The sequence below is a fragment of the Oratosquilla oratoria genome, chromosome 4 (assembly GCF_046742065.1).
Source record: "Oratosquilla oratoria isolate Oo_2021 chromosome 4, ASM4674206v1, whole genome shotgun sequence".
Classification (NCBI taxonomy): domain Eukaryota; kingdom Metazoa; phylum Arthropoda; class Malacostraca; order Stomatopoda; family Squillidae; genus Oratosquilla; species Oratosquilla oratoria.
The window spans coordinates 36,858,147-36,873,146 of record NC_134780.1 but is presented as its reverse complement, the minus strand read 5'-3'; the positions used below and the strand labels follow the sequence as shown (position 1 = coordinate 36,873,146).

The window sequence follows — 15,000 nt, the reverse complement described above, 5'->3', positions numbered from 1 at the left end:
ATTATTATGACATATGAGTCTGTTAGGTAGCTTCTGATTATAAAGTAATAAAGGAAATGGGATAGACTGTGTTTAAGTCAAAGATTTTGGAAAAAAAAGAGCGGCCATTATAAACAAAGGTTTCAGCAACAAAGGGAAAATTGATTGGGAGTTACTGAGGTAAAAAACTGCTGCATTTGTAACCCACTGTGGTCAAATTGTAAACTTTTATTCTGTGGCCATTTTGTAAATTTCATTCAATGGTTATTCTGTATTTTTTGTGTAACGGTAATTCTGTAAATTTCTATCTCGTGGTTATTTTGTAAAGTTTCATTCAATGATTATGTGATTTTTTTTATTCAATGACTATTTTGTAAACTTCTATCTGGTGGCTATTTTGTAAAACTTCATTTAATGAGTTTTTGTAAAATTCTACTTAATGATTATTTTGCACAATTAATGACTATTTTGCAAACTTTATTCAGTGGTTATTCTGCCAGCGTTATTTAAAGGCTAATCTATATAAATTATTTAAACGAATCAGTTTGGTATCGGTCCTACCCTGCGAGTACCAAGTTCCGATTCGATTTTTAATAGTTCCCGATAACTGTTACTTGTCCTGGTTACCCTATAAAGTGGGCTCCAGAACATTACAGATCAGCACATCGAACAGGGCTAAGCTATGGGCCCCAGCCTGTGGTATGCAGTTCTCCAGTGTCCAGGGCTCAGATAAGATTTCCTTAAAACGCCCTCGGGCATGAAGTGACCAGGTCCTCTACAGCCGGGGTTCTCAACCTACTTTCACATATGCCCCCGTAGTTATGCACTGCTGTTCCTTAACCTACTGGAGATGACTTCAACAGTAAATTTAATCGTTTTGCATCCCTTAACTGCTAGTGGCTTTTGGTTGGCGGTCCCTTTTTATTGACCCTCGTGGCCCAATAGAGTTCCATAAACCACAGGTTGAGAACCACTGCTCTACACGAGTGTCCAACTGGGACTGTGTGCCCAGCAACTCACTCGTGAAGAGGACATTAGTGCAAGATGATCTAACATGTGTGTGACCTGAGTTTGCCGTTCGTCATGCAGGCGGTCCTGCGTGTCACGGACTCCTCTGCTGGTGCGGGAGGCAAACTCCCTGACCAGTTTCTCCTTTCTTGTGTGCACTACTAATAACCGCGCTGAGGTTGATCAGGTTGGCTTGTCTCCTGTTCCGAGGAGACACGTCGGAGACTGTGTTTGGCCTCTTCGATCTTGTGGTTATAGTACCAGTAGGTCTTGTGACTCCTGGTGAAGCGGTGGGACTTCGGGGTGGCTACCGATGCAGACGTATGGAGGGTGGGAGAGAAGGGGACCTTCAGCGCGTCCACATTCTGTAGCAGAATGGTTTATGTGGTGCACCAGTCCTCCAGAACCGTCGGGAAGCCGTGTTAATCCCCCAAAACGTCTTGAAATAGGGAACACGTAGTTTCCCGGGGAAAGGGGTACATCACGCACGTCAATACAGACAATGAAGTGGTCACTCGTGAAGACTGGAAGGAAATCGAGCAGATGCCATCAGAAGTGGCATAAGTCTACAAGGTTTTTCGCCCTATTTCACAACCGGTCGAGGAGGAGGAGGGCAGGGAGTTCACTTTCGAAAACAGGAAAGGATATCGCTTCACATCCAACGCGCTGTCGAAGGTGTTGAGTGGCTACGGTGGAAGATGGATACCAAAGGGTCTCAGGATGTACTGTGTGAAACAGGAATCTGAAAGTCAACCGGAAAGGCAGAGAAGGAGCAGCGACGGTAAGCGACGTTACAGTCAATTAGTCATAACAGCTTGTTTCCGAATAAAAATAAATAAACAAATAAATAAGAAAAAAAGAAATATTAAAAAAGACGAGGAAATTCCAATAAGGATGCTATTACGTGGTGATGCATCAAAATAAATAAATGAATAAATAAATGAATAGATAAATAAATAAGAAAAATAGAAATATTAAAAAAGACGAGGAAATTCCAATAAGGATGCTATTACGTGGTGATGAATCAAAATAAATAGATAAATAAATAAATAAATAAGAAAAATAGAAATATAAAAAAAGACGAGGAAATTCCAATAAGGATGCTATTACGTGGTGATGAATCAAAATAGCAAGAAATGGAGACAGAAATGGGATAAAGACGATAAAGAAGGGGAGATGGAAACCAAAAAGGTTGCTGGAAAAAAGGGGGATTAGAGCATAAAATAAATCAACCAGATGATCTCAACAAGCGCAGTAAGTTGGGGAAAATAACAAAAAATATAAGGAAGATTAATTGGGGAAATGAAAATCAGTTACAAGAAATCGATACAAGGAAGAAAATCGTAAGTTCAGTAGAAACCGATATAATGTAATGGACATAGGATAAAATATGGTCACGAACGAAAAAGAGAGAGAAAAATCAACTCCTCAATCACAGGAGGAAAAAATGCGGCTCCTCGTCAATAGAAAAGGAAAAAGAACATCATTAGACATGAGAGAAATAGAGTGATCACTGCCGGGAAATCTATCCCCACAAATAATAGGGAACATAGTCGGTTGGAGTTCATAGCAGTCACACTGTCAATGAATATTATTGGGACTCTTTGACGTTCTACTTTTTGAGAACACCTTAAATCATGAAAAAAAATTACTAAGATTAATTTCAAAAGCCACGAAAACCTTAAATTATTTTCGCAGAGTATTTACAAGTAAAGCTTGCACATTTTGGAAATCATTAGCTGGTAAGAAGTCGTCTTACATTATGAACATTATCCTTGCCAGAATTAGGCCTACAATGAAAGAGTGCTCGCAAGCACGAGGTTGGGAATTATTGGTCTATCATTACTCTTCACTTTTATTTGTAATATTGCTCTATATATTCGATGGGCAGCTTAGCAAGGTCTCAAGAAAAAAAAATCCTTTTTATTCACTGATGCCTTCAGACATCACAGGAGGTGCCAAGATAGGAGGGAGGGAGGAGGGTGGAGGGGAGTGGAATATATGGGAATTGAAATGGGTGGGAGTGATTTCTATGCCTTTTTCTTTTTGGCTACCCCCCGCGTAAGGGGGAAAAGTCTTTGGTGTGTATATATATATATATATATATATATATATATATATACATACTTTTTTTAACAGTCATAAACTCTACGTTTGGTCTTTTGTCTTTGCCTTGAAATCCCTCGTCGGAGAAGGAGCTGATAGTAACCCCAACTCAATTTAGGTGTTTATATATATATATATATATATATAATATATATATATATATATATATACTTTTTTTACCAGTCAAAAACTCTCCACGTTTGGTCTTTTGTCTTTGCCTTGAGATCCCTCGTCGGAAAAGGAGCTGATAGTAATCCCAAGTCAATTTAGCTGTTCAAAGCCAATCTTGGAGGAAGACTGGTGCTCCTATTAATACTTATTTTTATTGATTTTATTAATATTTGCCATTTCTGCCCCAGATTACTATTTTTTTTTCTTGGCGGAACAATTCCATCTTCGACATCTTGTTTTTTCTTTCGGACAGAAAGGAATGTAAATATACAAAGAGAAGTTCATACTCTGATCCCTTCTACAGTACATTCTCTATGCTGGAATCAGCTTCGTCCTCGTTTCTCCGACCTTGATATTTTGTAGTTGATATTCACTTGTTTAAAACAAGAGTTTTGCTTAATATACAGTCGTTTTAAAGGCTCACCATAACGACTCACCATCTTCTTGTTAGGACTTGACGTCCTGTCAAGACAAAGCCCCTTCCACTTGCGCTAAGGTATTTCCTCTCCTTGAGATGGCTTCGCTGATGGTCTCCAGACATCGTTTGCCGAGTCTTCCAATTGGTCACTTTCCCTTTTGGCAACAGTAGACTTCGTGGACTATTTTTGGGCTCTCTGCTCTTTACATGGTGCGCACACACACACACACACACACACACACACACACACACACACACACACACACACACACACACACACACACACACACACACACACACACACACACACACACACACACACACACACACACACACACACACACACACACACACACAGTAACATAGCCGGGACTCCTCAGTGAGGTTCAAGATGGACTCCACTCCTAGTCTCCTCCATATGGTGTCATTTCTGACCGTCTCTTCGTATGACACCGTATATCCTTCTTAAAGGATACGTGGAAGAACGAAAATATTTATACTTGGGATCGGAATACAGCCTTACCTCTCTTCCGAAAGCTCCGTATTATGAGTAATCGACGTTTTTCCTTTCATCTGAATGTCTATGTCTTCATCTGTCCTTTTGTTTAGTTATCTCTACGTAACTGTCTGTCTGTCTGTCTGTCTGTCTTGTATGTGTATTTACTTGTCTTTCCGTTCTTCTTCGTGTCTTTCTGGATGTTATTCTATCTGTCCTTTTGTCACCCTATCTAGTTGTTTGATTAACTATTTTGTTCATATTTTTCTCTGTGTGTTCACTTTAATACGTTTTGTATTATACCTCTAAGTATATATCAGCAGCAGATCCTTTGGTTGATACACCATGAAGAAAAAAAGTAAACCTTGAGAATTCCATCAATGTGGTTTTTGTTTTGAAGTATATACCAGAGAAATGGGAAAAATAAAAGATAAACTTAATGAGAACAGAACTTTGAGTACAGATTGTTCTCTCTGTTGGGCAATAAGAAATATCCAATATTCGAAAAAAATATAAAATCACTGATACCAAGTAATCACTGGTATTGTTTTTGTTTTAATTCGCTTTCAATCCAAATATTGGAAATTTCAGATTTTTTAAATTCCCAATTACAGAACTGTGTTTCGTAGATCAACTTGTTCAAAAAGGAAGAATTTTGAACTAAAGAAGTCAAAGAGGTGGAAGTGTACGAAGAAGTATAAGAAGTATAAAGTGAAGAATCATCGGGGATGATCTGAAGTATAAAGACGAGAAACAGAAGAATGATAGAGAAAGGAAGAGGTACGAAAATTACAAGATTCAGTAAGGAAGCGATGAAGAGGAAGAAGAGAATTGTGAAGATGAGGTTGGAGGGTTCGAAGGAGACAAAAGGAGAGGAAGAAGAAGAAGAGGAGGAGGAGGAGGAGGAGGAGGAGGAGAAGGAGGAGGAGGAAGAAGAAGAGGAGAGGGATGAGATGAAGATGAGGATGAGAGTAAGGAGAAAGAAAAGGTGGAGGAAGAGAAGAAGAGAAGGGAGAAGGAGAGAGGGGAGAAGGAGGAGGATAAGTAGAAGGAGAGAGGGGGAGAAGAGAGAAGGAGAAGAAATAGGAAAAGAGGAGAAGGAAGAGGAGAGAGAGAAGAAGAGGAAGAAGGAAAAGAGGAAGAAGGAGGAGGTGAGGGAGAAGAAGGAAGAGGAGGAGGAAAATGAGAATGTCAAGAAGAAACTGAACATGAAGTTCTCGAAGAAGGATAAAGAAGAGAAGAAGGAGGAGGAAGAGGAGGAAGAGGAGGAGAAATACAAAGAGGAGTAGGAAGGGGATGAGGTGGTGGAGAGTGGGTGGGTGAGTACGGTGGAGTGGTGAGAGTTGAGAGGGCCAAATCAACGAGTCAGTGTCTCGGTTACCTTTGGAGTTGGCGGGTGCGCGGTCGGTCGGTGTGTGCGAGAGCCTTGGAGGAGGTTGTTGAGTGGAGGTGTGGAGGTGCGATGCGCGAGTGGGCCTGTCATGGCGCGATATTGTGGAGGTGGCGAGAAAAGGAGGAGGAGGAGGAAGGGAGTGTAACAGTGACAGCCAGCTGGCGTAGTAGGTGATCCCAGCTGGTTGAGGGCAGTGGGTGTGATGTGATGATGATGTAAGAAAGAGATGTTTTCTTTTTGCTTTGTTTTGGGTCAAGTGATTTATAGTGTTATTGTGTATCTTGTAGATAAAGTGTCGTAGATTGTGTGTCACTATATCTACGATTTGTTCGGTGATATTAAGTTCATTTATCAAGAAAGAATGATCTGAATCACTTTTTTTTTTTTTTTTATAAAGTCGCATTAATGTCGCCTAGCAGAAGGATGGGAATTGTCTGAAAGGCTCATAATAATATTCTAACGCTAAACAGAATCAAGTTTATAAAGTACGGCAATGTGCTACAGGGGATAAGTCTGTGGTTTTATATTAATGTTTGCTTGTTCAAGTTCTGAAGCTTCTATTTCTTCACTCTTAGTTTGTTTTTCTTTTATTTTATTTTGTTTTCGTGTGTGTTTTTTAGTTTCATTTTGACATCTTATTTTCGAAGTTCCGGTTTTTTACTCTCCTTGATCCAATTCTTCCTTCGTGTCATTTCATCCTATTACATTTCACATCATTTCGTTCGTATCATTACATTTCGTTCAACAGAAACATCTTCTTGTAACTTGTGTCCATTTGGCATTTGGTTACAATAACCCACAGTCTGGTTCTCATCAAGTCCGATCCTAACTTAGATCCCTCGTCTGCTTCACTCGACACTAAGGAGAGATCACTTCAGGCTCTCAATGACCAAGACACAATCGATGTGGTTCTTCCGAGCACCGGTGACCCCAAGGGTGCTTCTGGTAGATCCCGTCCCGAAGACTAAGAGTCTGCCAAGACGCCTCTGAGGGTCAGGGGTCCTCGTTCCTCCCTATAGGACTTATTCAAAGACCGAAATACTGTATAGATTTATGTTCTATTTATACAATAGGAAGACTCTAGGCCACCAAGAATACAGTTGTATACTCTAGTTTCTTATTCATCTCACACAGAAAGACCATCTAGCCTTCTAGAAGTGAACGGAGGTCTCATTCTATTCTATCATTCTATCATTTAGAGGACGAACTAGTAACTACTGTACTATCAGATAATAATAACTAAATATAGCCATATCTATGTAACTATAAATGCTACTATAACAACTATAATTGTAGCTATATATCTATATCTATCTACCTACACACACACACACACACACACACACACACACACACACACACACACACACACACACACACACACATACAAACACACACACACACACACACACACACACACACACACACACACACACACACACACACACACACACACACACACACACACACACACACACACACACACACACACACACACACACACACACACACACACACACACACACACACACACACACACACATATATATATATACATATATATATATATATATATATATATATATATATATATATATATATATATATATATATACAGTATATAAAACTGTATCTGTAACTATGACAACACTATAACTATAGAAATACATAAGTTTAAATACAAGTATAAATATAACTACAGCTCTAATCATAACTATAAAACACATGACACTATCTATAAATGTAACTATAAATATAGAGAAATATAATACCTATTACTACAACTATGTAACTATAAATATAATCATAACAATGACAATAATGATAACTTGTCAGAATGTCTCAAAATAATAACTTTAAATGCAAATGTAAGTATATAGCTATAAGGCTATAGCCCTATAGCTAAAGTATTCATATAGCCTAAACTATAATCACAACTTTAATCCCATTTGTATGGTCTTAATTATAACTCTTATTGTTACTATAATGCAGATTATAACTATTTTTTTAAGTATAACTATGAAGTGTAATTCAAACTATATAACTATTTAACAATATGAAATATAACTGTAACTATAATCTAACTTATTACTATATATAAAACTGAAACAAAAACTATAGAATATAACTAACTTGGGAAAGATGGGTGAAGAAGATATGAGTCTAGGTACGAGTTTTATCCCTGAATAGTTTCTCACTAAGGCCTCTCCAGAGAGAAGAGAGTCGCTTTTATTTTTATGCTCATTTTTATTTTATTTACCATTTATCATAAATCATTATCCTTTATCTGTTCATCTGTCATATCATTTATCTATTTATCATTTATTATTATCTATTTATCTATTTATCTATTTTTATTATAATTTTTCTTTACATCCGACCTAGTTATGAACCAAAAGGTCCCCCGGCCTCATGCTCCTCCTTTGTAATACTTTGTAATCTTCACTCAACTTCTCTAACTTGTAGCAATGTCCCAACTCTATGGCATTATAACTTTGTAACTATAGAATTATATAACTGTTAAACTATAACTGTATGACTATGTAATTTTAAAACCATATAACTATATATTCAATTCACACTATAATTATATAAGACTATGGAACTATATAACTATGTAACGACATAATTGTGTGGCTATGTAACTTTATAATTATATAACTATGTAATCATATATTCATATGACTATAATTATATACCTATGAAATGAAAGAGCTATATAACTATATAACTATGTAACTAAGTAACTACATAACTGAGTGACTATGTAATTATATTACTATACAACCATATAACTATACTTTTATATAGCCTTATAACTATATAACAATAGAGCAATATAAATAAATAACCATATAATTATATAACTACATACCTATATAACTACATAAGTATACAACAATTTCTATGGTTATAACTATAACAATTAAATCACAATTATAAATATTGTTTGAGCATAACTGTAGACAAATGACAATCAACCATAAACTATTGACTATCAACAATTAGCTATTATTAAGAATTAATCATTACCTATTGATTATCTATTCACATTCAACTAGCTATGACTCTTTAACTATCACGTAATATCTATTAACAATTAACATCCGGTCTTATAGATGTTATGACTGCCCCCAGAGCGGTTTTAATTAGATAAAGAAACCCTTTTCCGGACTAGATACTAGATTAGTTAAACCTCAAACAAGTTCCATTAGCTTAGAACGAGCGCGGCCAGATTTATGTGTTGTTATTATGTAAAGTCAGGAGAAAAAGTTTTGGCCCACGCTAGAGTACTCACAAGTTCAATATAATTTTTTTTTTTTTGGTTGAGTACGTCATATGTTTTCCTACGTAGTATTTAACTTCACGTTAAGCAATTTTCTTGAATAGATAGAAAAAATGTCAGACAACGATTTGAATTTCGTTTCATAAAATAATCTGGTTGGGTCAAAAGTTTTGCTCGTGAATGTACATGTCGACTTTATACAATGCTATTGCTTGTTGCCACTATGGATGATGTACCACTGCCAACATCCGAACCTGCTACATGGATTATCAGAAGTAAGGAAATGTGCCTTTGATTGTACGTGACATATGTATACGACGTTTTTCTTTCAAAAAAATAATTTCGAGAATGAAATAGTCTTGATGCAACAACAAACAACAACAGTGACAATGTTCACACGCTTTTAGTAAGTCATGGTGTCCGCAACAGTTGTTAACTACACGTGTGTAACGCTAGGAAATAAAAAAAATGTTGGAGCAGTGTATATGGCCATTTATTTTTTAAAGAACATTAAAGGCAACCTCAGAAGAAAGAGATCATCAGATGAAGACCTGGGTGATGACACCACAAAGCGAAAAAAAAAAAGACTTGGCGGAGAACGACAGTGATGAAGATCCCAGCTGACGATGAAGGCATGAGGGCGGGGCCAATGACACAGGGGAAAGGGTTTGAGGACTTCATGCTAATTCCAGGAATACATACATACAGGCGCACACGCACACACATACAGTATGTATATATATATATATATATATATATATATATATATACATATATATATATATATATATATATATATATATATATATATATATATATATATATATATATGCAAGGTAACCACTTAAGAAAATAAACAAACGGAGCAGAGCGTTTTCGTATATTACATCTTCAGTGTAAATTACGAAAGCGCTCTGCTCCGTTTGTTTATTTTCTAAAGTGGTTACCTTGCATTTATAAAACACACGTTCCTAGTGTTCTTATTGCATATATATATATATATATATATATATATATATATATATACATATATACACACGTACATTTATCAACCACAATTAACTTTAATTCTAAGCCATCAACATCGAGAAACTCGATTGCGCCATCAAGAGAGGCATAATCGGTTAAGCCACGATCACTTGTCACGTGCTAGCCCAGGTTTGAGTCCTTGGCTGTACCACGTTTCAATTTCTGCATGTTGGCCTCCTCGAGTTTCTCGATGTTGATGGCTTAGAATTAAAGTGAATTGTGATTGATAAATGTAAATCTGTTCACTGGGACCCATTCAGTGTTGTACACACACACACACACACACACACACACACACACACACACACACACACACACACACACACATGTATATATATATATATATATATGAATATATACACACATATACTTAATTTCCTTTTCGTTATTTTCTTGTTTTATCTACTTATTCGTTTCTTTATTTACCTATTTACTATCGTTTTTATTCTATGATATGGTTCATCTCTAAGCTTAATCAATGTTGCTGTAAAGAAACTTCGTAAAGACGAGGGTAAGAAAGAGAACCCGGGGCTCTGCAGGAGCCAGTTACGTTTCATATCGTATTGTGTTGTGACGCAACAAATGAACCGACCAATCACAGTCCCATAATCCACCCAAATGCTGCAGTCAACCAATGATAGTGAGTCAGCACTTCTACAGGGAACGGCTGCGTCATCCAATCAGAGGACGGGGCCGACCAGGAGTGGGAGGAGCCAAATGCCAGACACTATAACTTGGCGAAACTGAAAATTACCTGATCTAAGGACAAAATGAATCAACAGTAGACCATAACATTAATTTTTCATGTCGACTTGATTCCAGACGGGTCAAGTGTTGTGTTATTTTCTTCATCACGAAACCCTTTTTCTGCACAGTCCCGTGTTTCTTTCCTCACGTTAAATACATAACCCATTTACCACCTCATCTGCCTGTAGCACATAACTGATACTATTTAATTTGCTGTCAGACAAATCCCTGAAGCTGCAACTACGCTGCGTCACGAATAAAATTGTGAACAGGAAAAGTCTTAGGGAAAATAATGTGAAGAATGGAGAGTTGAGCCCCACTTACATGGGTCCCGCCCAGCTCCTACCCCGTCGGGCCTTGGATTACCTGGAAGATGACCTTTGCATGACGTCACGGATGATCGTCATTACCAGGTAATGTCTATTTTTTATACCATGCATACGTACACACACACACACACACACACACACACACACTATGTAAGTGTGTGTGTGTGTGTGTGTGTGTGTGTGTGTGTGTGTGTGTGTGTGTGTGTGTGTGTGTGTGTGTGTGTGTGTGTGTGTGTATGTTTACCTAATTGAAGTATACAGGAAAGGAGGAACGCTCGTTGGTCCCCCTCTCCTACTCTTCAATTTATGATATCTGGCTTCACATTCATGAACAGCTCCAACTGAGTCTATGTCTTTGATTTCCAATTATCATATGTGTATGTATGTGAGATTCACCATGGTCTTTGGATCACGTGTTGGACTCGTGATCGACTGCTATTCCCCTCCCGGAAGAGAGCTCAGAGCTCGTATATGACCGATCTATGGGTAATGCTGTGACCTTACCCGCACACACACACACACACACACACACACACACACACACACACACACACACACACACACACACACACACACACACACACACACACACACACACACACACACACACACACACACACACACACACACACACACACACACACAACTCCCCGCCCACGAGTTGGAGTAACAACCCGCAGCGCAACGATACTGAAATTATTTCAGCCCTGGGCGGAATTCGAACCCGGACCTCCGTAATGGTACCCGGGAACTTTACCAACTACGCCACGAGTTGTGTGTGTGTGTGTGTGTGTGTGTGTGTGTGTGTGTGTGTGTGTGTGTGTGTGTGTGTGTGTGTGTGTGTGTGTGTGTATGTGTGTGTGTGTGTATGTGTGTGTGTGCGTGTGTGCGCGCGTGTGTGTGTGTTTGTAGAAGTTAGAACTTAAATCTACAACACTTCTTGATGAGCAGATGCTGTTATCTATATTCACATTTGTGTTCATTTTACATGAGTCATCTCTGTTTATTAATTCATTTGTGTGTTTATTCAATTTTTTTTTCAAACCGAATAAAACTGTCGGATAGTATCTACATACAAACATTCATACCCATGTACATACGCACATGTATATCTATATTCCAAAGTACCTTTCCCTCTTATTAGAGGGAGTAGCTGCATCAAAGTATATATTCATTCCAAGCCAGCACCACCCCAACATATATATATATATATACATAGATATATATATATATATACATATATATATATATATATATATATATATATATATATATATATGTATATGTATATATATATATAATATTACGTTCCCCATTTTAGCGCCTTGTGGATGGACATACCTTTCCCTTGTCACGCCGCTTGGGTCAAGGGTCATACAAAATTCTTAGAATATTGATCAAGTATTATACAACATATGAATCCTTTCAGTCGAACATAAAGATATATATTTCATATTTGCTGGTGTAATGATTACTGTCTTGACTTCTCTGGCTGGAACTCCAAGTTCGAGTCTCACTCGTGGCTTGAGAGTTTCACTAACACTGCAAGCCGTTACTGTCTCCCCTGTGCAAGAAGGCAATGAGGTGTGCCTGTGTGTACTTGTGTGTATGTGTGTGTGTGTGTGTGTGTGTTTGTGTGTGTGTGTGTGTGTGTGTATGTGTGTGTGTGTGTGTATGGTGCATGTAAGGTCACAACATTATCCATAAGCCATATAATACGAGCTCTAAGCTCTCATGCAGTAAAGTAACAGCTGTCGACCACGAGCCCAGCACGTATTCCAAGACCTCGATGAATCACACACACACACGAAGATGACAAAGGGAGGACCTTCCATCACCTTCTCGAAGTGATTTTTTATGGATTCTTGACTTCTGGTGCCGGAGAACGGGGAGGGGGAGTTGGGGGGGGAGGGGGAGTTGGGGGGGGAGAGAAGTGGGAGAAGGAGCGAGGGGGGGGGCGGAGTCGTGTCGCCAATTGGCATTCAGGCTAATGTGTGGTAAATATCGAGACGCCGTGGGCGAGGAATGTTGCATGTTGAACTTTGAATACCAAATGTTGCTTTTAGGATACCCTTTTATAGGAAGGGGAATCCTAGGGATACGGCTGGGGAGAGTGAACGAAATTCTCTCTTTCTTTCTCTCTCTTTCTCTCTCTCTCTCTGCTATTTTTTTTTTTTTTTTTGGGTGCATGTGGAGAGGAGGGAAAACAACGGTATTGTTTTCATGTCTAATTTGAAGACTTTTCTTACCTGGCAATGAATAAGGTTTGCGCTGACAAGAGGAAGGTTGAAGACTGACATTTAAAAAAGAAAACGCATTACAACTCAATCCAGTACCAACCATTGACCTAGATAGAAACGGTTAAACAGAGGAATAAGATTTACTGAAGATGACCAAAAAATATGTACATGTTGCTTCTTACGAAATGAATGAGTCTTTCAATAATGACCTATCCTTGAACCTCAAGACAAAAATCCTATCCCTTCTTCTTCAGATTCTAGATTACATGGAGTGTTGACCACGTCACGTCCTCTAGCGTTAGAATCTAAACTAGTTTAAAGAAACGAAGGGTCAGGTGGCATTTTAAAATGACATCTGGAGTTGAAGGTCAACTGAACCGGTTTAAACAAAGGGAGCCATTTTTCTCTTTGTCCGGGGGGACAATTGAGACCATGTGGATGGCCTTTCTCATAAATGGAACCATTTGTTCCTTCTTGTCTAGAAGACAATTGAGACTATGTGGATGGCCTTTCTCATAAATGGAACCATTTGTTTCTCCTTGCTTAGAAGACAATTGAGACTATGTGGATGGCCTTTCTCATAAATGGAACCATTTGTTCCTCCTTGTCTAGAAGACAATTGAGACTATGTGGATGGTCTTTCTCTTAACAGGAGCCATTTGCTTCTTGTCCAGAAGACAACTGAGACTATGTGGATGGTCTCTCTCCTAAAGGAAACCATTTGCCCTCCTTGTTCCAAAGGACAACTGAGACTATGTGGATGGCCTTTCTCATGAATGGAACCATTCGTTCCTCCTTGTCTAGAAGACAAATGAGACTATGTGGATGGTCTTTCTCTTAACAGGAGCCATTCACTTCTTGTCCAGAAGACAACTGAGACTATGTGGATGGTCTCTCTCCTAAAGGAAACCATTTGCCCTCCTTGTTCCAAAGGACAAGTGAAAGTATGTGGATGGACCTTCTTCCTAAAGGTAGCCCTTCTCTCCTCCTTGCCCAGAGGACAATTGAGACTACGTGGACGGTCTTTCTCCTAAAGGGAGCCATTTTCTCCTTGTCTAGAGGACAATTGAGACTGTGGATGGCCATTCTCATAAAGGGAACCATTTGCTCCTACTTGTCCAGAGGACAATTGAGACCGTGTGGATGGCCTTTCTTCTAATGGGAACCATTTGCTCCTCCTTGTCCAGAGGACAATTGAGACCATGTGGACGGTCTTTCTCCTAAAGGGAGCCATTTTCTCCTTCTCCGGAGGACAATTGAGACTATGTGGATGGCCCTTCTTCTAGTGGGAACCATTTCCTCCTCCTTGTCCAGAGGACAATTGAGGTCATCAAGGCACATAAAGCATCCCACAGCACGTGACAAGACACGAACACATGTAGTATCTTAAGGTGTTATCACACTGGGCTATTTTTCCTCCGACCTCCAATTAATCGGCGGTACCGCCCACCTCCATCACTTCCTCCGCCGTAATATCACCATGGCAAACCATCATAGAATGTCATTTGATATTATGCTGGAGAAAAATAATGTTCCTCCAGCAAATCTGCCCCAACAGTCGAAGGAAAAAAGAGCCCATTGTGATAACGGCTTTACATATCTACAACAACCTGACTCCAACCACGTACTTTGACCACCTCAATACGGAAACACGTATGCACACATAAACAAACCCCAACATCACATCAACACAAAAGATATGATTCTTCCAAGACACGAGAATAACGCTAGTCCGTTCAGTTCACCATCCAGCACTATAACACCACCACCATCACAAAGGATTACAAAGGCGGAGCAT

General features: G+C 38.8%; 1 protein-coding gene across 1 annotated transcript in view; it reads left to right on the top strand.

The window, feature by feature from the left end:
- The first annotated feature begins 1,707 nt into the window (after window positions 1–1,707).
- LOC143024446 (uncharacterized) overlaps window positions 1,708–15,000 on the top strand; it is a 274,639-nt gene continuing 261,346 nt past the window's right edge. Inside the window, exons 1-3 of the mRNA XM_076183252.1 lie at window positions 1,708–1,768; window positions 5,548–5,589; window positions 10,854–11,046. Of these exons, the coding sequence (XP_076039367.1) occupies window positions 1,708–1,768; window positions 5,548–5,589; window positions 10,854–11,046 (296 nt within the window). The remainder of the gene's footprint in view (window positions 1,769–5,547; window positions 5,590–10,853; window positions 11,047–15,000) is intronic.